General features: G+C 43.4%; 1 protein-coding gene across 2 annotated transcripts in view; it reads right to left on the bottom strand.

Annotated features, from left to right (window-relative positions):
• Positions 1-13,929, bottom strand: part of SNX2 (sorting nexin 2) — a 28,941-nt gene extending 15,012 nt beyond the window's left edge. Inside the window, exons 1-7 of one of the 2 annotated variants that reach the window (XM_080972822.1) lie at positions 13,758-13,929; positions 8,154-8,271; positions 5,259-5,422; positions 3,524-3,590; positions 3,330-3,373; positions 3,095-3,236; positions 1,679-1,757 (exon numbers count right to left, since the gene is read on the bottom strand). In XM_080972822.1, coding sequence (XP_080828948.1) covers positions 1,679-1,757; positions 3,095-3,236; positions 3,330-3,373; positions 3,524-3,590; positions 5,259-5,422; positions 8,154-8,271; positions 13,758-13,865 — 722 coding nt within the window. In that variant the 5' untranslated portion in view covers positions 13,866-13,929. The remainder of the gene's footprint in view (positions 1-1,678; positions 1,758-3,094; positions 3,237-3,329; positions 3,374-3,523; positions 3,591-5,258; positions 5,423-8,153; positions 8,272-13,757) is intronic. The other variant, XM_080972823.1, reaches the window with a different exon arrangement.
• Positions 13,930-24,781: the final 10,852 nt, after the last annotated feature.

Here is a 24,781-nt window from a genome sequence, read left to right as displayed (position 1 = left end):
AGAACATGGTTCTTATTTTTATATGTAAGCCACCTTGAGTCCTCTAAGGGGAAAGGGTAGGATATAAATAAATATATAAAAATAATAATACATACATGACATGACATGGTTAATTTACATACTCCAGCTTAGAAGTGCAGTTTGCTTGTGAGAATAGTGAGAACAGTGATATTAAAAACCCATTTACGGAAAGCAAAAAGGGCAAATTTTGATCAATGGATAAACACTGCAGCTCCTCACATAGCAAAACACATATGCAGGAAGACTCCAGCCATTGTGTTACAGGTATATTAACTGCAAAATGAGTGCTAGGTTTAAAATAGTTACGGCACGTGCCCAAAAAGGAGCCCAACAGAGATAGCCTGGTTTTCCATATAGTACGAAAATTGCACCTTGGGTTGTTTTTTTGGGGGGGGGGGAGGACAGGGATGGAGGTACAGTGCCTCTGAACATTAATAGCTTTCGTCTACAACAGGATGTGGGTGGCGCTGTGAGTTAAACCACAGAACCTAGGACTTGCCGATCAGAAGGTCGGCGGTTCGGATCCCTGCGACGGGGTGAGCTCCCGTTGCTCGGTCCCTGCTCCTGCCAACCTAGCAGTTTGAAAGCACGTCAAAGTGCAAGTAGATAAATAGGTACTGCTCCGGCGGGAAGGTAAACGGCATTTCCGTGTGCTGCTCTGGTTCGCCAGAAGCAGCTTAGTCATGCTGGCTACATGACCCGGAAGCTGTACACCGGCTCCTTCGGCCAATAAAGCGAGATGAGCGCCGCAACCCCAGAGTCGGCCACGACTGGACCTAATAGTCAGGGGTCCCTTTACCTTTACAAAAGGACCAGGTATGTGAGATTTCTTCAGATATAGAAGAGTGCCAACCCACTTCTTCCTTTGCAGGAAAATGCCAAACTTTATGATCTTATGGACTCCAAAATTCCATAAGATGCATCATCACAGAAAAAGTAAACAGTAACTTTTAATTGAGAATCCCAACAGAATTGCCTGCTATGGAGGATTAGACTTGAAACGACTGAAAAGCTGAATGGACACGTCTTCCTTAGGAGTAAAACAGTTACATTAGTGAACTCCCCATACATAAAAAGGACAGTCCCAGAATGCTAGGTAAGCCTTGGAAGGCAAGAAGCCACCATTAAACAATTGATACACAAGAAAATGTTTACATATTGCAATTTTTCATTCACTGCAGTGAAAAAATGGTCTACTAGCATGAGGGAATGATGCACCAGGCTTTTAAAAAAGTTATGTACCCATGGCCTACACTTGGAGCACTCCTGTGAAAAGTAGTTAGCGAACTTGAAGTCTATCCAATAAAATCTAAATCTAAATTTCTCTGGCTACAGTGTCTATCACCTGAAGAATATCACATTTCTAAATGTTCACAGCAGCATTTGGAAGCTTTAATTTTAGCATGTGTCTCTTAAAATTTACATATTACATATTACATACCCATAGATTCCCACTTAATTTTGCCCCTATTTGTTATACAAACAGTACAGTTTCATAAACTGTTGTATGAAAAATAAACTTTTGTAGCTTCTGTTACACCTAATGTATTTTATACAATTGGTTCTATGGAGACTTGAAACACCTAAGCTTAAGGCAACACAGGACAAGGATCCCACTTTAGTATGTATTTGTTTATTAGCTGAAAGTATAAAGTACCTTTCTAGTGCCGCTCTTCTTTTTTCTACGAATTCTGTAGAAGATGAATCTTCCTTGCCTACTTTTACCTTAGTCATGCCTTTGAAGAAAGACAAAAGATTTTACACTTTGATGTAGCTCATTAACTGAACTTCATAACTTATTTCTCAGTCACAAAAGGTAAATGAAACCATTGAAAGTTTCAAAAAAACAAAACAAAAACATTTTAAAAGCTGCTGTGAGTTAGCCATCACATCAGTAAAACCCAGTCCATGGTTTACCATTTATCTATCTCATGTTAAAACCTTCAGTTTTCCCAAGTCCATTCCGCTGACAGACAGCAAGTATTGGTCCCTTTACATTTCCTAAAGAACGTGGCATATAGACTTCACTCGGGCAGTTCTTCTTCAAATCACCTTCCAGATTAATCTTGATTGCATTAAAAAAAATGGAGGGGTGCTTTTCTATTGTAGACAAGGAGGAGGTCCTGAAACAAAATGCTGTGATAGATCTAACACTTTAGCAGGAGCACTCTTGTTAAGAGTTCTAGCCTTTCCTCTCCTCTTGGATACCTTAAGCTGTTAAGAGGCTCAAACAAGCCAATCTACTCTCCCTCCATCGTTCTTTTCCAACTGACACCAGTAACTCTTGGTGAAGAATGAACATGCTCAGTCATTGGGCTGTGTTGGGAAGGGTTAATGCTTTCAAATTTCTTATTACTTTATTATTTATTAAATTTGTATACCACCCCCTTCACTCAAAGATTACAGAGTGGTTCACAACAGAAACATACAAAAAAAGAGAACATAATATACTAAATAAATAAATAAATACACCAGAATTAGATTCCTACATAAAGAAAAGACTACGTTGACAACAAGAGGTGCTTAAGAAGACCTCTTAGGGACTGGAAGGACATCTTCGAGAAATTTAGAAATGTAGCCAAAAGGATGCACACCAATTTATACCGGATACAAACACAATCTTGAGATTCCCCCGAGTACTCCTAGTACCTATCTGTTGCTTCTTAGTGGCCTTGTTCAGAGCTCAGTAGTGCATGAGACTCAATCTCAGGGTCACAGGTTCAAGCCTGACGTTGGGCAAAAGATTCCTGCCTTGCAGGGGTTTGGAGTCGATGACCCTTGTGGTCCTTTTCAATTCTACGATTCTGTTTGCAAACCACTGCTATTGACTCAGAAGCACTAAGTTCACTATTAGATGGAACAATGCCCTTGATTTATTTTATTCATCAAGTTTAAATGGCAGGGGCTGTTTGTAGAACACTTCCTGTACACAAAAAAATGGGTAGGTTTTCTGCAAGCTCAAAATCTAATTCAACTATCAGACACAAGATCGGTATATACCCCCCCCCAACTCATTCAAGTATAAGCAACACATTCCCTGTGCCGTCCGCAAAATAACCACCCCTGTACTTACCTACAATACTTTTTTCTGGAGCTGGAGGCACAATATACCCAACATGCAGATATTTGGATGTTAATTTGGCATGTAAGCCAAGAAAGTCACTGAATCTTCTTTTAACAGCGAATTCGTTTTTGTGAAACATGGACAGAGAGGTCTAAAAACACAGAAGAGGTAATTTTAAAACATTCAGCATTTATATATTCCATGACAGCCGAAATTCTGTACTGTTGCCTTTACAACAAGTTACCTTTGTTGTTACTCTGTATGCCATATATGCATTCATACCATCACCTGTAAAACAAACACACAAATCAGCCCTTCAGTATCTCTTTCAGCCTTTCACTCTTTATGCGATGAACATTTATTCTAAGATGGGCTATATAAAAAGAGGACCCAGAAAAAGTTGATTTGGTTTTTCTGCAATGTACTGTTTTCACTCACCAACTTTCTCTGGATCTGACACATTGATTTCAATATCAAACAAGTCACCATTAGCTTCTTCTTCAATCTAGAAAGAAATAAAAACACGGTATTGTTCAAACTACTGTCTAGTCACAAACTCTGGAAGCCTAAATGCTAATTTTCAAATTTATGGTTGAGCCAATAACCCAATGCTAGCTAGTTACCGTAGCCATAGCTAGTTAGTTTGCTGTAAGAAAGTTATTGGAACAGTCAATGCTATAGAATGAAATTAAGCGTATTGCCACATATTCCAACAAAAAAAGAAGGAAAAAAGAAGAAATCAGCAGATTTGGAAGATTCCTCTGAACAGTTATAATTGCTCAACACAGTTATTGCTCATATGAACCTAAGCAAGTGCTGTAATTAGGTCACTCAGTTCAAAAAACACTTCAGTGGGGGGAGTTGAGGTGACTTTGATTTTCATATAAACAGTGGCGTAGCGTGGGGGGTGCCAGGGGGGCCGGCCGCACCAGGCGCAACATGGGCGGGGGGCGCGCTCGCACTAGCAGCTCTCTGCCCCTACTAAAATCCACGGGTTAGGGAGCCCGCGCTCGCTCGGCTTGGCGAGGAGGTCGCGGAAGGGGGAGAGCGAAGCCTTCTGCCGCAGGCAAAAAAAGGAGAGGAAGCCGGGTGGGCGGGCGGGCTGGCTGGCTGGCGGGGGTCTGGCTGCGCCTGCTGCTGCCGGTGCAGGGCAAGGCAAGCAGAGTGAGGAGGAGAGAGAGGGGAAGGGGGGGGGGAAGCAGCTAGGAAACGCTGCGGTGTGGAGGAGGAATCAATTAAGGAGAGAAAGCAAAAAGCCTTGGAGAAAGGGAAAAAAGGAAAGAAAAGAGGCAGCTCCAGGAGAGCGCGGGGGAAAGAGAAGCCTCGCTGCTGCTGCTGCTTGGGAGAGTAAATTACTGTACTTGCCTTGCCCCGGGTTAGGGGGCGCAAATTACTTGCCTTGCCCCGGGTGCTGATAACCCACGCTACGCCGCTGCATATAAACATTGCATTGCAGCAACCCCTTCTATACTGAAGCACCATTGTGAGAGTTTAAGGGGTGTCTGCTTTCATTGTTCAAGCAAACAAATATTCCTAAGATCGCAAACAATTTGGACTGAACTATTCTGATTGAACTACACAGCAATGCAGTCCTTTCCAACTTATAAATGCTTCTCCGTCCCAGACTTGTCCTGTGACCCTGATGTGGCTGTTCATTTTCCCTTGAGGCTTGGGTCTGGATGCACACGATTTAATAAGCCACCATCCTTTGTCTCATTGGCAGACCATAGTTAGCGGATGGTCTTCAGAAGAAACCGAGTTTCAATTAACGTAACTGCAGTGCACACAATGTGAAGGCAGAGAGAAGGAATGATGTAAGAATAGAGCGCATGAGCACAAGGCTTGTTAAATGCAAGAATCATTTTGACAGCTGCTGGAGCTGCCTTAATTGGCACGAACTATTTCTACTTGTAACAGTAGATACCAATATCAGTTAAGCCAGTTACAAATTATATTTTATATAATAAACACATAGGATATATAAAGGTGTGTACTGCCCTTCACCCAAAGATCTCAGGGTGGTTTGCAACATAAAAATACATAATAAAAACTGAAAATACAATATAAAACAGGAACAAAATCAAAACAATAACTCCCTTCCCCCACCCCATGTTTTAAAGGACACAGAATGTTAATCAGTTTAATAGAAGTGTTTCACCAGGTTATTCAATACCTCTTCCCTGGATCTGTCAAAGTCGACAGGAGCCACCACTATTTTTGACTCCATTCTGGGTGTTATTAGTGTGGTTGGTGTAACAGGTGTAACAGCTGGAGTAGAATCAGATGAAAGTATCGGTTCTCTTTCCGGGCTGTCCAGAGAAACTTCCTCCGTGGCTTCTAGATAAAAAAAGAATGAGAAAAGTTCATGTATATCAGGAGCACAAACCCCAGAGAGTTTCGAGACTATTGTGGTCAGCAAGAGATTCACAATCCCCTTTATTTATTGATTGCACCATCTCTCTCATTTATGCTATGTTGTGTAACATCTCAATGTAGTATTAGGCAAAATATATATTTTCCAGAGAACGTCAGGGTTGTAGTAGTGTTGAAGTCCCTTTAGGAATTTGCCTGAATGTGTTTGGGATAGAAGTAGGGCACAGGAATGCCCCTACACCTGCCGGCTCTGCTTTAGGCCTTTGGATGTTGGAAGAGGAATTCGAAGTAGTTTTGGAGTAAGTTGATGACACGCAGCTCCACTTCTCCTTTACATCTGCAGGTGAGGCAGCGGATGTGCTGGACCGTTGTGTTGCCTAAGTAACGGACTGGATGACAGCCGACAAACCAAAGCTCAACCAGGATAAGACCAAGCGGGTGCTTCTGGATTAACTGCTGTTGCTTGGGCTCAGGTGGTCTCAGTGGCACAGAGTGCCTTCCATCAGCTTCGGCTGGTGGCCCGGCTGCATTCCTATCTGGACAGGCGTGACCTAACTTCTGTTGTCTATGCTCTGAAATCTCTAGGGCAGAATCCTGCAATGCATTATGTGTGGGACTGTCTCTGAAGATGGTCTGGAAATGTCAACTGGTAAAGCGGTTGGGTTGCTCACCGGGGCAAGATGGTTTGAGAATATAACACCAATCCTAGCCTGACTCCAGTGGCTGCACAGCTCTGCCCCCTCCCTCCTTTTAGAAAACACATATTCAGGCAAATGCTTGATTAGGAACTCTATTAAATGTTCCCATTAGTTAAAAGTAAGTTACAAGTTTTCCACTAGTGCTAATTCTGGCCAGTTACAACCTGTACTCTGGATACCACTAACATCAAGGAGATAACAGCCATCAAAGCAAGGGTTAGTTCACTTCTTAATGTGATGCACTATCAAACTGTAGCGGGCAAACGTACCAAGTACTTTTACGTACCATGCACCCTCTTCCAGCTGTTAAGCTAAGTGACTGAACATTATGTTTCATGGGGATTGTGGGAAAAGGCCACAAACTTCTTCCCAATTAAAAAGTAATTCTGAATTTTAACTCATTTAGGAATAACAACAGTTTTCTCGTGTTATAGAGTATCTGAAACACTAGTTCTACCAAGCTGGATTACTGGCAATTCAGTCAAATAACCACTTACCCAAAAGCTTTCTAACACAAAAATGACAGAGAGTTATGCAGAATAGCATAACGATCAAGTAAGTAGGCATAGCAAGAAACTACTTCAAATCCTTAAAACAAAAGTTATTCAAATCAAACATAACTTTTTCATACATCTGAGTACCTGAGCTTTTAAAGTTTTACTTAAGTTTGTTCTAGAAACAAAGTTTAGCTAAACATGTGATTTTGTGTGTGTGTGTGTGTGTGTGTGTGTGTGTACATGTGTGTGTGTGGACACACACACACGTATTAAGGAGTGTGAATTCTTGTGTTTTGCCTTGACCAAGATGAATGACAAACTCCCCCAGCAAGCAACTGAAGAGGAAATTACTCAAGATGTATTTGTTATTGGCCAAGCACGTCTATTATGATGGGCTGCATCTTTGCTTTAAGGGCTCCAGACTTTAAGGCAGAAGTAAATCTAGAGAGGCAGGCACATAGCAGAGCATTTGTTCTTGGCTATAGCTGTTGCTGGAGCACTCATAGGGCAATGCTCTTGGGCATTTGGCTGCATTTTCTCCCTCTATTAGTTTAGCACAGAGAAAAATGAAAACTAGCAACACAGCTGTTGAAGAAGCAGGTCTGCTTGCTCTCTCAATGTATTCAAGCTTTAAGTGGTGTGAAAGGAGTGTCTAAAGCATGTGATCATCCCATAAAACGTCATTTGTATCATTGACTATGTACAAGTAAAGCTCATTTAACTGACTGACTCAGTTTAATTAACCTACAGTTTCAGGTAGGCCAGCACAGGACATTTCAGACTGAAATATTTATAGAGTAAAACTATGAGCTAGACATAATAAACCATGGTTTGCCATTTTGAAGGACAGTTTGCATGAGGAGAACTATGCTCATGCACATCCTCTCACCACTTCCTCAGTCATGACAAGATATCAGAAGCTTCGATTTTCACTTCTGAAAGTGTGTCTGAACTCAGAGAACAAACCAAGATCCAACTGTGGTTCCCAAGGTTTGGACGAAACAGTGGGTAGTTCAAAGAGGTAAGCAAATGCTTTCAACATCCACTTTGTACACATAAAGGACTCCTTAAAGCAAACAAGCCTGGGGCTCAAGTAGGCTCAATCTTGTAGCAAAGACCCATGATTTGTTGTTGTGTATGAACCAAGCCTGCCAAAGTCTACTGCTACCCCCTTCAAGGCTATACAACTCTCTCCTGAATGTTATCTGCTTGTTAGCTGATGTTCATCATGTTAGAATATATATTGAGATCAAACTGATTGCAAGTGTTTCAATCCCTTCTTTTGCTTGAAGGCAAGTATGCAGCTGTTCACAAGCCTGAGTCTTTGATTCAAAGCAGTTCTAAAAATGTAATTCAATTACTTTCTCTTCTATGACAAAGCTCCAACTCCCAGTTCTCTAGAAACTGTACATTGTAATGACTTCCGAAATTATGTTTTTCATTAAAAGCTATCTGAAATATCCTTTTTAAATTAAAAAAAAATGTGAGGGAGAACATTACCAGCAAAAAGGTCTTCCCTGTCATCATCTAGTATGATTTCTGCAGGCTTTGGGCCATTAGAATTTGTACTGATGTCTTCTGCAGGAAGACTGGCTGGCTCTGGAGATGATGGGCTCGACTGTTGAAAGGAGCAAACAGTTGAGAAGAACAGCATCAGTACTTATGAAACAATCACAGCAAATGCCATCATTTGCAAGCACATAACATGAAAAAAACAGCATGTAGAAGCAACCATGTCAGCAATTTCTATTTCCTAGCAGTTACAGGATAACAATGTACTAAGGAAACATTAACCTTTCAGGGGATATCTTAACAACTGTTTCCTCTTCATGATAACGCATGTTAAATACGATTGGAACATAAATATTTACTTACTGTTTTGAATATAACTTAAGTTTACTAATATTTCTAAAATGACTATGTTTTCTGAAAGCTCCTCCTTAGGCCCAGTACCCAAGGGCAAAATACCCCAACTTTAGAACTAGCACGTCCCAACATGAAGTCTTTCAAGGCTGTAATTATATGAAGACTTATTTGGAGAAAGCATCATCGAAAGAGTACAACCTATCAGCACATATCTGGCTGCAAACTGTCCATCTATTAAGCTACTGCTAATTACAAAAAGCTTGCAAGCTTCAAAATATTCCAAAGCAAGGTTCAAAGTGACCCTTCAAGCTTTCAAACCACTTTACAAATGTGAGGACCCTACTGTATGACTAATGTCTCATTTACAGATGCCACTACTACTACTACTACTTTGTAGTCTAACATTCTAAGTTGTCTCAAATGGATCAAGACCCAGGGTCCATTAAGTTCAGCATCCTATTTCCAACAGTGGCAAGCCTGATACAGTGGACGCTTGTGTTGCGAAATGTGATCCGTGCGGGATGCACATTCGCAACCTGCAGTGTCCGCAACTCACAGCGGCACGTCTGCGCATGCGCAGCTTGCAATTCGGCGCATGCGTGATGGCCGAAACCCGGAAGTAACCCATTCTGGTACTTCCGGGTTTCGGCAGTCTGCAACCCAAAAAAAACCACAACCTGAAGCGTCTGTAACCCAAGGTATGACTGTACCTACAAAAGCAGTGCACAACACCTGACATATTACATCTGACCCACCCTCCAAAAACTTGTCATGCTACATCTGAAAGCAGAGGTTCCATATATCTATCATTTATAGTCCAATTTTTCAAAACTGCTAACAAATTAATATGGAGCAGAAACAGGTCAAAACAGAGAAGTGGATGGACTTCTCCTTATTCATTCGCATTTGGAGTGGTTGGCTGTTGCTAGAGACTAAGGAGGAACAGGCTAGTCAGACAGGTTGGTGGCAATAGACAATTTGTGAAGCCAGGATTTTTGTTAGGAGGGGGAGGCTTTTGTTAGGGGGACCAGAACCTCAGATTTGTATTGACTGTTATTTAGTTAGGAGGCGGAGCTGCCCCCCTTGGCTACACCCATCCAATAGACCCATCTGCAATGAATTTGCCTATCAATGACTAATCCCATTTTCAAGCTATTAAAACCAGCGATCATAATAATCTATTGTGGAAACAAACCCTATCAGTATGCATTGCCTGAAGTAGTATTCCAATCTGTCCATCAGTTTTATTGGGTTACCCCAAGTTCTAGCACTGAGATGGAATATTTCTGGCCATGTTGAGAGATGCCACATGTACTCAATAGAATCACAGAGTTGGAAGGGACCACGAGAGCGTACATCAGATTTCAAGAGGCCAGCACAGGATGAACAAGACAGAATGCATGGGGTGAAGCAGGAAGCAGCACGTTCTTCTAGCTAACGTGTAGGACATTTCGCACACTTGCGGAGCTAAAGAGAGTCCCCATCATTCACCTCCAGGTAAGCTGCACAAGAACCAAAAATGTTTCACTGCTAACTCTTAAATAGCAGGCCCTAGAGCACCCAGAAGAGGCAACGCACATGTGGAGCAGTTAGTAAGTTACGTGTGCAAGACAAAAGATGAGTTAAGTAGAAGTGTATAATTTATTCAGGAAGGCAAGCCATGTGGATACCAGATTCACAATTAGCTATTTTCATTAAAAGGCTACCACAGGACTTAAGACAACTGTAAACAAGTAACGGAAGCAACACATCACTGTGCCATTTCTCTGGAGTAGCTACTGTTGACCCAAGTCATGTAAAAGGCACTTCATAGAAGTAGTTAAGTGTGAATCTTGGTGCCCACACAATTCAGCCTCCCAGGGAGAAAAATCACACCACCAGCATGATGAATGAACTGTTCCTGAGAGGTGTTTTTTTTTTGTAGAAAATGTTTGCACAGTGCTTAGTCACTGGAGTAGGCAGTGTTGTGTCTGTAATCTGTTCATGAAGAAATTGGTCAGTAGCAGTAAGTTACTTTGAAAGAAATCGTAAGGTGGCTCTGTAGACGGGAAAGACAGAACTCCATGCAACTTCACAATCCATGCCTTTGTGCACACAAACATGTAAACATGCAAAGCATAGCTACTCCTGATGAATTCCTCACAGAAACATTGTCAGGGATCTAGTCTCACATAACAAAGTGCCAACTTTTTATACAAAGCAACAGAGAAGCTGACATTTATCATTCAAATTTTTTATTTCCATTATTTCAGTAATCTTAAGGAAGCATCTGTCTGACCAAGTCTACACTACACAGTGCTATTTAGTCTTTGGCACAGCAGAATTTCAAGGCCTAGTATGTGAGATGGTGGCAGTAACTGTAGAGGTGACCTGGGCCCCTCTCAGCTACATATCTTAGCAACAACCACCTCACCTCTCCCAGCAATAAGCATCAGGGCATAAGTTAGTTCCAAAATCAAGACTGCCAGATATGAAATCGACCACATATTAATAGTACTTTCATCTTAATGCCCTCCAAGTCAGAGCCTTTTATCAGCACCAGGAGTGCATTGATTTTATTCCATTGCAGATATCAACATTAGCCTCAATTCCTGCTGTTGTTTCACTCTCAGTTTGTAGTGTTGCTCCAATAAAAAGCTACTGTAGCTACCAAGATTAATCTAGAACAAGAGAGTAGGTTCCAAAGGAAGAACTTCCACACATGTGGAAATGTGCACATTTCCTCTTCTAGACAACTATCAAAATGGTTTCTGGTTTTGCTGCCTTTCATATTTCAGTGTTTATTTCACAAAATTTATATGACACTTAGTTTTAGTAAAATTTCTAAGCGGTTTACAAGAAATATTAAAATTAGCAATAAGAACAATTCAAAACCTTTTTAAAAAATCATTCAAATCAACAGAAAAAGATTAAAACACAACTGCATGTCTGGATACGTAAAGGTAAAGGGACCCCTGACCGTTAGGTCCAGTCGTGGCTGACTCTGGGGTTGTGGCGCTCATCTCGCTTTACTGGCCGAGGGAGCCGGTGTACAGCTACGGGTCATGTGGCCAGCATGACTAAGCTGCTTCTGGCGAACCAGAGCAGCGCACGGAAACACCGTTTACCTTCCCACTGGAGCAGTACCTATTTATCTACTTGCACTTTGACGTGCTTTCGAACTGCTAGGTTGGCAGGAGCAGGGACCGAGCAACAGGAGCTCACCCCGTCACGGGGATTCGAACCGCCAACCTTCTGATCGGCAAGCCCTAGGCTCTGTGGTTTAACCCACAGCGCCACCCGCGTTCCGCATGTCTGGATAGGCTTGCCTAAAGAAAAATGTTTTAAGCAAAACAGTACAGGCAAGGTGCCGCCATACTAAAATATCAATTTTTTACAACTGCAGAATGAGTATTATGTGACACCTGTAACAGTGCCAGTTCTGCAGATAAAAGTGGTCAAGTGGGCACATGTGGGGTAAAGTGATCCAGCAAGTAAACTAGTCCCAAGCTTTGTATATCCATAAGGGCTTTGTATACCCATACTAATGAAACTTGGCCTGGTAACAAATTGGAAACCGGTGCAGATCTCTGAAGGTGTTATATGTTGAAAGGGACTTACTCATGTCAGCAGCCATGCTGCAGCAACTCTATCTGCCATTTCCAGGTCAAGAGCAAGAGAAGTCCCACTGAGAGTTCACCAGAGTAATCCAATATTGAAGTTACCAGTGCCTGAACTGCTGTAGTTTATGCTTGGGTTTTATACTACAGAGTACTCTTTTTAACTGCTGTGAGAAGCGCTAACTGAGGCACAGGTGAAAACGGTTCACAAATAATAAATTCGTTTTGAAAACTATTTCTTTCATACTACACTTAAAAGCATATGGCCGCTCTCCAAAAGCAGCCTCTCTATTTTAAAAAAAAACTCACGGTACTGTATATCACTGACACAGCGCAATAAGCTGGAAACAAACTTACTTTCCCTGGCCTTCTTAGTTTAAAGTTCAGGGACAGGAAGCATTGTCCAACAAAACAGCAACGCTTCATTTTGTGACAGATTGTTCCCTGTATGTTTTTCACCAAGTGCACAGTGGAAACAAGGCCAGGACTGGAAAGAGAAATCCCTTACTGCTGACAAATCAAAGGAAGCACGTTGCTTTACAAACATTAAAAAGCTAAACTGTACCTATTCAGAGGTTTCAACTCCTGAGGAATATTAGCTACAGACTTCATAGGCTAGTTATCAAAATAAAGGTGCTTTGAAGACAGAAGTCGTGTGCTACACATATTTATACAAGAGACAAGAGTAAAAGAGGCAGGATGCAAGTTAAATAAAATAAGGCTACATGCTTATAAGCATATATGGTACTCAGCATCTACTAGCTATTGTGTACCAACATGGTCTTTCAGTATAGTCTTATGTCTACTCAGAGGTAAGCGCCATTGAAGTCAGTGGGACCCCAGTTAAGTGTGGGCAGGATTGCAGCCTCAGGCAAGGTCCATTCACAGTGTTATTTTTTCTAGAAAAAGAGGTGCTAGAACTCACCTCGAACACCTCCCTCATTCTCTTAGAATGGCAATGGTGCCCACCTGAGAGGTGCCAGAAGTTGGAGTTCTGGCTGGTGGAAAAAAGCCCTGCCCATATATACCACCCAACACCACTACTGAAACCAGTGAAACGAAAGCTTCTGGGAGGAAGAGTTACGGCCATATTTAAAGTCTTGGGGGGAAGAGTGGTTTCAGTCTAGAAGGGTTTCCAAAACTTGGGTTTGTTTGGGGGACTACTATTCCCATCATCCCTGACCCCTGGGGGTCTTGCAAAGCTGAGGAATGATGGGAGTCGCAGCCCAAAAAGCAGCTGGAAACCCAAGTTTTGGGGAAAACCCGGTCCAGAAGCTTGCCTTGTAGAGCAGAAAATGCAGGGGTGGGAACGCAGCCTTCAGAGCTGACGTGACAAGACTTCACTGGGCAGGGAAAGAGGAAGGCGCGGGTGACTCTGGAGGGGCAGAAACGCAGGGCCAGATGGGGAAGGGAAGCGGCCCGCGCAGCGTCAAGCGCAGGTGGAAGGAAGCATCCTGGCGCCGGGGAGGCAGGTGGGCGGAAGCGCCTCGCCGGCCAGGGACCCGGGTCAAGGTGGCCTTTGGGGCCGCTGCCCCTCTGCTGAGGGGACGGAGCGGGAGGGCGAGGAAGGCGCAGAGGGGCTGGGCAGCAACGGCAATGCCTCCCCGGCCGCCAGCTCCCTCCGAAGGGCGCGCCTTACCTCCAGGGTGGAGACGGTGCTGGTGAAGAGGTCCTCGCCGTCCTCCAGCTCCTCGAACTCCGTCTGCCGGCCGTCCCCGAGAGGAGGGGGCTCCCTTTCCGCCGCCATCTTTGCCCACCCCCCTGTCCCCGCCGCCCCGTGCGAGCAGAGGCGCGAGATTTCCGGCAGCTGCCGACGGTCACGTGACGGCCTGCCTGCCTGCCTGCCTTCCCCGCCCCTTTATTCTGGCCTCCCTTCCCTCAGTCACCCCGCCCGGCGTCACGTGACGGCAAAGAAACCAGGCGGTCCTTCCGTCCGTCTCCCCTCCCCCGTGGGCGGAGTCAGGGGGTGGTGGGCGGGGAGGGAGAGGGGGAGGGAGGGAGAGGAGAAGGGAGGGACGGGAGGGAGGGGAAGAGAGGAGGGTGAGGAGAAGGGAAAGGAGAGGGGGGAGGGGAAGGGAAGGGGGAGGGAGGGAGAGGAGAGGGGGGAGGGAGGGGAAGAGAGGAGGGAGAGGAGAAGGGAAAGGAGAGGGGGGAGGGGAAGGGAGAGGAGAGGGGGAGCTGATGGAAGCATCCCTTTCTCCTGCTCCCCCCACCTTTTTGCAAGCAATGAGGAAAGGGAAGAAGAGACCGGGGCTCGATGGCATCCTGTTGATTACTCATCCCAGGGAGGAAGCCCCCTTCCTTTGCTTTCTGCTGTGTAGAAGCTGCTGAAATTCTAATCAATTAAGTGTATCTTAACACTTGTGCAGGGACCTTATTCCAGGCTTCCTCAACCTTGGCCCTCCAGATGTTTTGAGACTACAATTCCCATCATCCCTGACCACTGGTCCTGCTAGTTAGGGATCATGGGAGTTGTAGGTTAAAACAAGTTTGAGGAAGCCTGCCTCTGTTCCACCTGGCCGCTCTTATTTCAGAACAGTGTAAACCCCTAGAATTGCTTAAAGATTATTGCCACACACTCTATGGGGGCTTCCCTTTCACTCAATTGGGAAGCTGTATTTAGTGCAGGGACGAGACTTGTCAGCACGTAACCCCTGTGCGTGGAGATGCACTGGTTTTCAATTTGCTACTGGGCCGTATTGAAGCTGTTACCAGTAGTATATAGACTACAGGTGAGCTCCCGTTGCTCTGTCCCAGCTCCTGTCAACATAGCAGTTTGAAAGCACACCAGTGCAAGTAGATAAATAGGTACTTCTGCAGCGGGAAGGTAAATGGCATTTCCATGCTCCTGCTTGCGTCACATTGTGTGCCAGAAGCAGTTTAGTCATGCTGGCCACATGACCTGGAAAGCTGTCTGTGGACAAATGCCGGTTCCCTCGGCCTGAAAGCGAGATGAGCGCCACAACCCCATAGTCACCTTTGACTGGACTTAACCAACCAGGGGTCCTTTACTTTTACCTTGTAAAGGGTCCCAAAGGGTCATTTAGTTCAACCCATGGTAATATAAAGCCCTTGACAAGTTGGGACCAGTTTGCCTGAGAAATTGCTTCATCCCGTATGTGCCCACTCAACCACTTCGATCTGCAGAACCGGCACTATTACAGGGTCCACATCATGCCTGCTTTCCATTTGTAAGAAATCAGAGTGGCAGCACCTACACATCGGAGCTTCCTTCCTATTGACATCAGGCAGTCGCCTTTCTTTAATGCCTTCTAAAAACATTTTTGTTTTGTCAAGTCTTTCCAGATAAGTAAAACGTTGATGTACGTGTTGATCTGTTTTTACTTTATTGCTGGTTTTTTTTAATGTTTCAAATAGTTGCTGTTATTGTTATTTTTATTGCTTCAATCTCTTTTTTAAAAAAATGATATTTATTAAAATTTCAGAAAGAAGAATTACATAAAGAAAAGGAGAAAGAAAAACAAAAAAACAAAAACAAAAAAAACAGGAAAAATACAGAATAAAAGAATAAAAAACACTTTAAAAAAATTCATCAATCTTTCTATACCTTACATTCATATCCTTGTTTCCCTGACCTCCTCATACCTCCCTTTTTTGTGTTCCAGTTCAGTTAGTTAATTCAGCAATTTCTTTCCCTCTTTATTTTCTCTTAATCCTTTAACTTAATATACTATAGCTTTGAATTTTCACCTGTTATCAATCCATTTTTTTCATACACCTTTATAGCATTACTGCTTAAACCACCTAACTTCATTCTAACATCATTCTAACATTCATTAATTTTGCAATATTTCTGTAAATAGTCTTTAAATTTCTTCCAATCTTCTTCCACCGACTCTTCTCCCTGGTCTCGGATTCTGCCAGTCATTTCCGCCAATTCCATGTAGTCCATCACCTTCATCTGCCATTCTTCCAGAGTGGGTAGGTCTTGTGTCTTCCAATACTTTGCAATAAGTATTCTTGCTGCTGTTGTGGCATACATAAAGAAAGTTCTATCCTTCTTTAACACCAATTGGCCGACTATGCCCAGGAGAAAGGCCTCTGGTTTCTTCAGAAAGGTATAATTAAATACCTTTTTCATTTCGTTATAGATCATCTCCCAGAAAGCCTTAATCCTTGGGCATGTCCACCAAAGGTGAAAGAATGTACCTTCAGTTTCTTTACATTTCCAACATTTATTATCGGGCAAATGATAGATTTTTGCAAGCTTGACTGGGGTCATGTACCACCTGTATATCATTTTCATAATATTCTCTCTTAAGGCATTGCATGCCGTAAACTTCATACCTGTGGTCCATAACTGTTCCCAGTCAGCCATCATTATGTTATGTCCAACATCTTGTGCCCATTTAATCATAGCAGATTTCACCGTTTCATCCTGAGTATTCCATTTCAACAGCAAGTTATACATTCTTGACAAATTCTTAGTTTTGGGTTCTAACAGTTCTGTTTCCAATTTTGATTTTTCCACCTGGAAGCCAATTTTCTTGTCCAAATTATACGCCTCCATTATCTGATAATAATGAAGCCAGTCTCACACTTTGTTTTTTAATTTCTCAAAACTCTGCAGTTTCAGTCTATCTCCATCTTGTTCCAAAATTTCCCAATATTTCGGCCATTTGACCTCCATATTGAGCTTTTTCTGAGCTTTCGCTTCCATCGGTGACAGCCACCTTGGGGTTTTGTTTTCCAATAAGTCCTTATATCTTATCCAAACATTAAACAATGCTTTCCTAACAATATGGTTTTTTAAATGCTTTATGTGCTTTGACCTTATCATACCACAGATATGCATGCCATCCAAATACATTGTTAAAACCTTCTAAATCCAAAATGTCTGTGTTTTCAAGAAGCAGCCATTCTTTCAACCAGCAAAAAGCTGCTGATTCATAGTAAAGTTTAAAGTCTGGCAGGGCAAATCCCCCTCTTTCCTTTGCATCTGTTAGTATTTTAAATTTTATTCTAGGCTTCTTGCCCTGCCAGACAAATCTAGAAATATCTCTCTGCCACTTCTTGAAACAGTCCATTTTGTCCACAATTTGCAATGTTTGAAACAAAAACAACATTCTAGGCAATACATTCATTTTTATCGCAGCAATACAGCCCAGCAGTGAAAGCTTCAAATTTGACCAAATTTCTAAATCTTTTTTCACTTCAGCCCAGCATTTTTCATAGTTGTCTTTAAATAAATTCCCATTTTTTGCTGTCATGTTAATCCCCAGGTATTTCACTTTCTTAACCACTGTTAAGCCTGTCTCATTCTGAAACCTCTCTCTCTCAATCGGTGTTAAGTTTTTCTCTAAAACCTTAGTTTTTAACTTATTCAATTTAAATCCTGCAACCTGACCAAATTCTTGAATCAGTTCTAAAACCCTTTTGGTACTAGATTCTGGCTCCTGTAACATCAATACTAAGTCATCTGCAAATGCTCTCAATTTGTACTGTTTGGTATTGCTTCAATCTCTTTGTAAACCGCGTTGAGGTTCTTAATTTCTTTTTAAAATTACAATGGTGTATGCTTATTATGAAATAATAAATAATAGGAGTGGGGATAAGTCTGTTTAGGATGGCAATGTGATAAGTCTTACACATAGTTATGTGTTGTCACTCCCTCCCTCCAACTTCTCTCTGAAAGGCAATGAGACCCATTGTGAACTGTTATAACAGGAGTTGGGAGGTTCTGTGACAAATACTCCATTTCCCTGAAATATTTTTCCTTTGCAAAAAAAAAAGAAGAAAAAAAAAGGCTGTGTGTGATTTTCTGCTGCTTTATGGATAGAGGGAGATGAACTTCTCTGAAAATTTCAGGAGGTAATCGTCATTATTCACTGGGAAGTGTTGCCAGCAGGAAGCTGTGGAGAGACTTTTGTATATATATATATATATATATATATATATATATATGTATATATATATATATATATATACAGGAAAACCATGGCCATCTAATGAGGTTAAGTGCATATTTTTTATTTATTTATGACCATACCCATACAGTGGTACCTCAGGTTACATACGCTTCAGGTTACATACGCTTCAGGTTACACACTCCGCTAACCCAGAAATAGTGCTTCAGGTTAAGAACTTTGCTTCAGGATGAGAACAGAAATCGTGCTCCAGCTGCGCAGCGGCAGCAGGAGGCACCATTAGCTAAAGTGGTGCTTCAGGTTAAGAACAGTTTCAGGTTAAGTACGGACCTCCGGAACGAATTAAGTACTTAATCCGAGGTACCACTGTACTGCTTTGTATATAAAATATCTCCAAGCAGTGTAAAGGTAAAGGTAAAGGTAAAGGTAAAGGTACCCCTGCCTGTATGGGCCAGTCGTGTCCGACTCTGGGGTTGTGCGCTCATCTCACTCTAGAGGCCGGGGGCCAGTGCTGTCTGAAGACACTTCCGGGTCACGTGGCCAGCGTGACAAGCTGCATCTGGTGAGCCAGCGCAGCACACGGAAACACTGTTTACCTTCCCGCTATAAAGCGGTCCCTATTTATCTACTTGCACTTAAGAGTGCTTTCGAACTGCTAGGTTGGCAGGCGCTGGGACCGAACGACGGGAGCACACCCCGCCGCGGGGATTCGAACCGCCGACCTGACGATCGGCAAGTCCTAGGCGCTGAGGTTCTACCCACAGCGCCACCCGTGTCCCAACCCAAGCAGTGTACAGCAAACTAAAAACACAAAGATACAATAAAATCATCAATACAGCGCTAATGATATTGTACTTCTCGTTCCAATACACTACCCCAGACCATGTTTCTCAGCTTCCTAGCTCTTGCGAGGAGTTCACCCTGGCTTTCGAACAGAACCCAAGCAAACTCCCAGGTCTCCCCAAAATCTCCCACAAGAAAGAACCAAAGATTTCACCCATGCTTCCTGCAACACCATTCTGACAAAACAGGAGAGTTATATATTTTCAGAAACTGCTATTGAGGGCCAAGGCTAAACAATGCACAGGATTCTGATAGACAGCAGGGTGCTAATTAACAAACTTTAGTGCAGGACACGTGTGACACTTTCAGGTCTGGCGAAGTGTTTCTTTTCTTTCTAAAATCTCATCTTTCCGATCTTGCTCATTTCTGGGAAGTATACCAGGCCTCAGGCTGGTCCCAGTGGAAGTGCGAAGGGCTATAGTAATTTCTTAATCAATTATAGCACATGCTTTATGAGAGAGGGGTGAGTTGTTAGAAGATTTTTTTTTTTGACAGTACGTCAATGAATCACACATTTGTTTTCGCTACTTTCTTGCTTGTTAAAATGCTGAATTAAATTACTGCAGATCGTAAAAATGGTCTGTCTAGGTAAAGATTTACAGGTTCTGCGGTGGTCTCAAAATTTGTGCCGTCACAGTTTCTTGCATTTTAACATTTCACATCAGATTCTATATAGCTCATTTCTTTCAACTGAAGGGATGGCAAAGCCATTTACTGTGAAGACAGGAAGGGCAGTCCAGTTGGTAATCCAGACAGTAAAAAACCCAAACCCCTTTTAGTTCTTCCCACCCTCAAAGCAGCTTTAAAGGTGCCCAGCACAAACATCCCTGGACCCGTTTATCTGCAATTTGATCGGCTTCTAATTCAAGGGCACCACTCTCCTGTCTGCAGTATTCAGACCATTGCCCACAAAACCCTGAGCCATGACCTCTTCCCTTGACTGTGATTAGAAGTCCAGGAAAAATTGGGAGCAGTGTGGCAGGACCAGAAAGGAAACCAATTCTGAGGTTATGCTTCCTGCTAGGATGCGAAGGCAGATAAGACTCTGGGCTCAGCTACGTTAGTCAAAAAACAACGTTTTGAATTTGTTATAAACATGCAGCACCAGATGGCGCGAGAGAGCAAATAAATGTTCTAAGCGATTTTTACATAGCGTCCGTCCCCCCTTTTGTTATATGAACCTACCCGGACCCTTAGATCATCTTCTGAGACCCTCCTTCGTGTGCCTCCTCCTCAATAGGTCTGAATGTGGCAACATGAGAACGGGGCCTTCTCTGCAGTGGCTCCTCATCTGTGGAATGCTCTCCCCAGGAAAGTTTGCCTGGCGCCTTCATTATACACTTTTAGGCACCAGGCAAAAACGTTCCTTTTTATCCAGGCCTTTGGTTCATTTGATTGACATCCTATGCCCTTTTAAACTGTGATGGATTTCTTTTTGGTGGGAGGGGGGTTATTGGGTTGTTGTTTTTATTTTGATTACGTATTTTATGGTTTTATATTCTGATTTTATTCTGTGAACCACCCTGAGACCTGCAGTTATAAGGTAGTACAGTGGTGCCTCGCAAGACGAAATTAATTCGTTCCGCAAGTTTTTTTTTCTTGCGAGTTTTTCGTCTTGCGAAGCACGGTTTCCCATAGGAATGCATTGAAAATCAATTAATGCGTTCCTAGGGAAACCGCTTGCCAGGCTGGCGGTGCGGAGAAGGGCTTTTCTCCCCACCGCAAGCCTTCAGGACAGGTACGGGAACAGAGGGGAAGGCACGCAGCGCTTTCCCTCTGTTCCCGGGGCTTGCGTGGGAGGAGGGTTTTTCCTCCCCACCGCCAACATTCAGAACAGCATTCTGAATGTTGGCGGTGGGAAGGAAAACCCTCCTCCCACCCCAAGTCTTCAGGAAAGCCATCCGAAGCTGGGTGGCGGGAGAAGGTGTCCCCGCCCCCCCGCCCGGCATCGGAGCTTCGTTCCGATGCTGGGCGGCGGGAGGAGGCGTCCCCCCCCGCCCGGCATCGGAGATTCGTTCCGATGCCGGGCGGCGGGAGGAGGCGTCCCCCCCCGCCCGGCATCGGAGATTCGTTCCGATGCCGGGCGGCGGGAGGAGGCGTTCCCCCCCCGCCCGGCATCGGAGATTCGTTCCGAAGCCAGGCGGCGGGAGGAGGTCTGAGGACAGTGGGGAAGACGCGCTGCGCTTCCCCGCTGTCCCGGAGATTTCCCTATGGGCTGTCGTCTTGCGAAGCAAGCCCATAGGGAAATTCGTTTTGCGAAGCGCCTCCAAAACGGAAAACCCTTTCGTCTAGCGGGTTTTCCGTCTTGCGAGGCGTTCGTCTTGCGGGGTACCACTGTATATAAACAACCATAACAACAACAATAACAATAACAATAATAGTAATAGTAATACTTGGGATAACTGTACTACTAATTCAATAAATAATGATGATGATGGATACTGTAGTTCAAAAACAGCTGGAGACCCAAGTTTAGGAAACACTGGCCTCCACTGATTGGCAGAAGGCAGGGTTTTTCACTAGCACCATGTGTGCTTCAGTCCAATTAATAAAAATGTCATTTATTAGCCACTAAGGCCAATGCTTTTCGTGGGAAATGTTTAGGGGGTAAAACCTCAGAAAGTGAGGGATAGTGTATCTCATAGTATTGCTATGTCTTTTTTATATCTTGAAACCACTGCAGCTTGGCTCAGGCTGAAACTGCCTCAAAACTGGAATATGTGTGTGTCCTTGACTGTTTTTTAATGGAACAGGATCTGCTCCTTTAACAACTGTGTATCAGCCGGAAATCAAACAGCCAAGCTTTTTGCTGCATTGTGATGCAATGAAAGGAAATCTGGACTTGCTCACAAAAAGGGGGCTGTGTGGCGGTTTTGGAAGTTTCAGGGGGAGAAGATGGCAGCATCTTCGTTCCACTGCCCCATCAGGGAAGGTTTATTTGCAAGAAGTGACCCAACCAGAATTAGGACTTCGTGCCTGAAGAGGAAAGAGTGGTAACGATTGGAGATAATCCTCCCATCTTAAAAAACTTGGCTAAGAGCAAATGTTTCCATGCCACCCAGGCACCAGCTTTGAGAGGTGAGGGGAGGAGGGAGGAAAGCAGGTGGGAAAAGAAGGGGTTGCACAGGTAGATGAGTGAGAAAAGAGGTGGTTCCATCCAGTGTTTTTTCTGGGGGTACCCAGGGGTACACATACCCCTAAACATTTTGTGAATCTAACAGGAGAAGAAACGAACAATTTTAATTTCTTCTCTAGCACAGTGAATAATCAGTTCCATTGAATAGCATGGTGAATCGTCAATTCAGTTGCTACCACCGATGATGGCCTCATTTCCTTTCCCCGGTGTTTCCTGAGTCTCAGATGGAAGCGAGCGTTTAATGTGTGAAGCAGTGTGGAATGTGGATGTGTGGTGTTTTACTGATGAAAGTTTGGCCTCATTGAGGGGCAGTATTTCAATACAGTGGTACCTCGGGTTACAGGCGCTTCAGGTTACAGACTCCGCTAACCCAGAAATAGTACCTCGGGTTAAGAACTTTGCTTCAGGATGAGAACAGAAATTGTGCGGTTGCACAGCGGCAGCGGGATGCCCCATTAGCTAAAGTGGTACCTCAGGTTAAGAACAGTTTCAGATTAAGAACGGCCCTCCAGAACGAATTAAGTTCTTAGCCCAAGGTACCACTGTATGAGTAATGCATGTTTTTTGTATTTTTGTCCATTTACTGTATTTATTTTCCCTGATTTGAACTATTAAATGGTGATTTTTCTTGACTCAAAATGAGAGTATTCCTAAACATTTTTTTAAAGAAAAAAAAGCACTGGTTCCATCTATCACTGGTTCCAGCAATACCCACCAATTTCTGTTGTCCCCAATTTGGTTTTCCTTTGAATTAGCCCTTCACAAAAATATGGTTCCACTCATGGATTGAAGAAGATAAATACGCAGGAGGAATTCTCTTTCCATTACCATACAATTTGTTACCACATTACTAATTGGATGCTGCTCTAACCCAATACATTAGATTTTTTTAAAAAAATGTAAACAAGTGCCTTCCCAGTCAAGGCTAGCCCTTTCACGAAGCAGGTGAAGTGGCTCACTTCAGATATCATCGTAGGCGGGGAAGCGATGGATCAATGTCCAAATGGTGGAAAAAGCCAGTGTGGTGTAGTGGTTAAGAGCGGTAGTCTCGTAATCTGGGGAACTGGGTTCGCGTCTCCGCTCCTCCAGATGCAGCTGCTGGGTGACCTTGGGCCAGTCACACTTCTTTGAAGTCTCTCAGCCCCACTCACCTCACAGAGTGTTTGTTGTGGGGGAGGAAGGGAAAGGAGAATGTGAGCCACTTTGAGACTCCTGAAGGGGAGTGAAAGGCGGGATATCAAATCCAAACTCCTCTTCTTCTTCTTTAAAGCAAGCAAGGGAAAAACCCAAACAAAAATAAAATACATTTTCATAAAGTCCTGGATGCATGAGAGGAGGTACAAATTGTGCTTTGTTTTGGGTAGCACAATGCCCTGTGGGCTGGTACTTCATCTAGATGTTCCAGCTACAGGAATCTTCTGCTAGTAGGATCAATTTCTATCTTGGAATAACATCAAAATATCAATAAGCAAGTGCAGCCAAAAATGTTATTTTTTTAAAAAAATGGTATTTATTGATCCAATTTTTTTCTTTACATAACAAAAGAATCAGAATAACCAATGTGAAAAACAGGAAAGAAGATTTATTGCGCAACCTGAGACTGTTGGCATCAACTCTATAAAAGAGCTCTAAAATCCAAATTTTATCAACATTTGCTGTATTCTAATAGCAATAATATCCATGTCAAGCTTTCACAGCAGCTTTTGTTAATGCGAATAAAATATTTGCTTCAACTTTGTAAACTCCCTGTAGTTGTAAGTTTGGTCCCTGTTCTGTCGGATGCTTTGAATGTAATAGGTTTATTTGACTTTAGATAATGAAAACAAAAAGAGCCATTTCAGACACCTCTGCTTCCTTTGTTCCAGCCTGTTATTCCAATACTCTCCTTTCCCTTTCCACTCCTCTCATACCATCATTCAGTCAGGCTTCCTTCTTCAGTATTTTCTTCCCCAAGAACCCCACATGTTTCCTCCCTGCTAAAATGTCTGCTTTGCGCTTTTAGGAATTGCACACCTTGTTTCACACTTTAACAGCCACTTTCTTCCAAAAAGGTTGTGTGGAGGGGAGGTGGCTTCTAGAGTGATACATGGTCTTAGCTATACAGCTGCAAATAAAACATTTTTAGTGTGTTTTAAGTGCTAAGGACATGGGTGGCACTGTGGTCTAAACCACAGAGCCTAGGGCTTGCCGATCAGAAGGTTGGTGGTTCGAATGCCCGCGACGGGGTGAACTCCCGTTGTTCGGTCCCAGCTCCTGCCAACCTAGCAGTTCGAAAGCATGTCAAAGTGCAAGTAGATAAATAGGTACCACTCCAGTGGGAAGATAAACGGCGTTTCCGTGTGCTGCTCTGGTTCGCCAGAAGCGGCTTAGTCATGCTGGCCACATGACCTGGAAGCTGTACGCCAGCTCCCTCGGCCAATAAAGCGAGATGAGCGTGCAACCCCAGAGTCATCAGTGACTGGACCTTTACCTTTTTAAGTGCAATACAGTGGTACCTCGGGTTACATACGCTTCAGGTTACATACGCTTCAGGTTACAGACTCTGCTAACCCAGAAATATTGCTTCAGGTTAAGAACTTTGCTTCAGGATGAGAACAGAAATCGTGCTCCAGCGGTGCGGCAGCAGCAGGAGGCCCCATTAGCTAAAGTGGTGCTTCAGGTTAAGAACAGTTTCAGGTTAAGTACGGACCTCTGGAACGAATTAAGTACTTAACCCGAGGTACCACTCTATACAATGTGACACTGGATGGCAATGGTGAGCCTTATGGAAAATTCAAGGCATTTTTTCAAATGCTT

Source organism: Podarcis pityusensis, assembly GCF_964106645.2.
Source record: "Podarcis pityusensis genome assembly, chromosome: 11".
NCBI classification, from domain to species: Eukaryota; Metazoa; Chordata; class Lepidosauria; order Squamata; family Lacertidae; genus Podarcis; species Podarcis pityusensis.
This window is presented reverse-complemented; position numbering and strand designations above follow the sequence as displayed.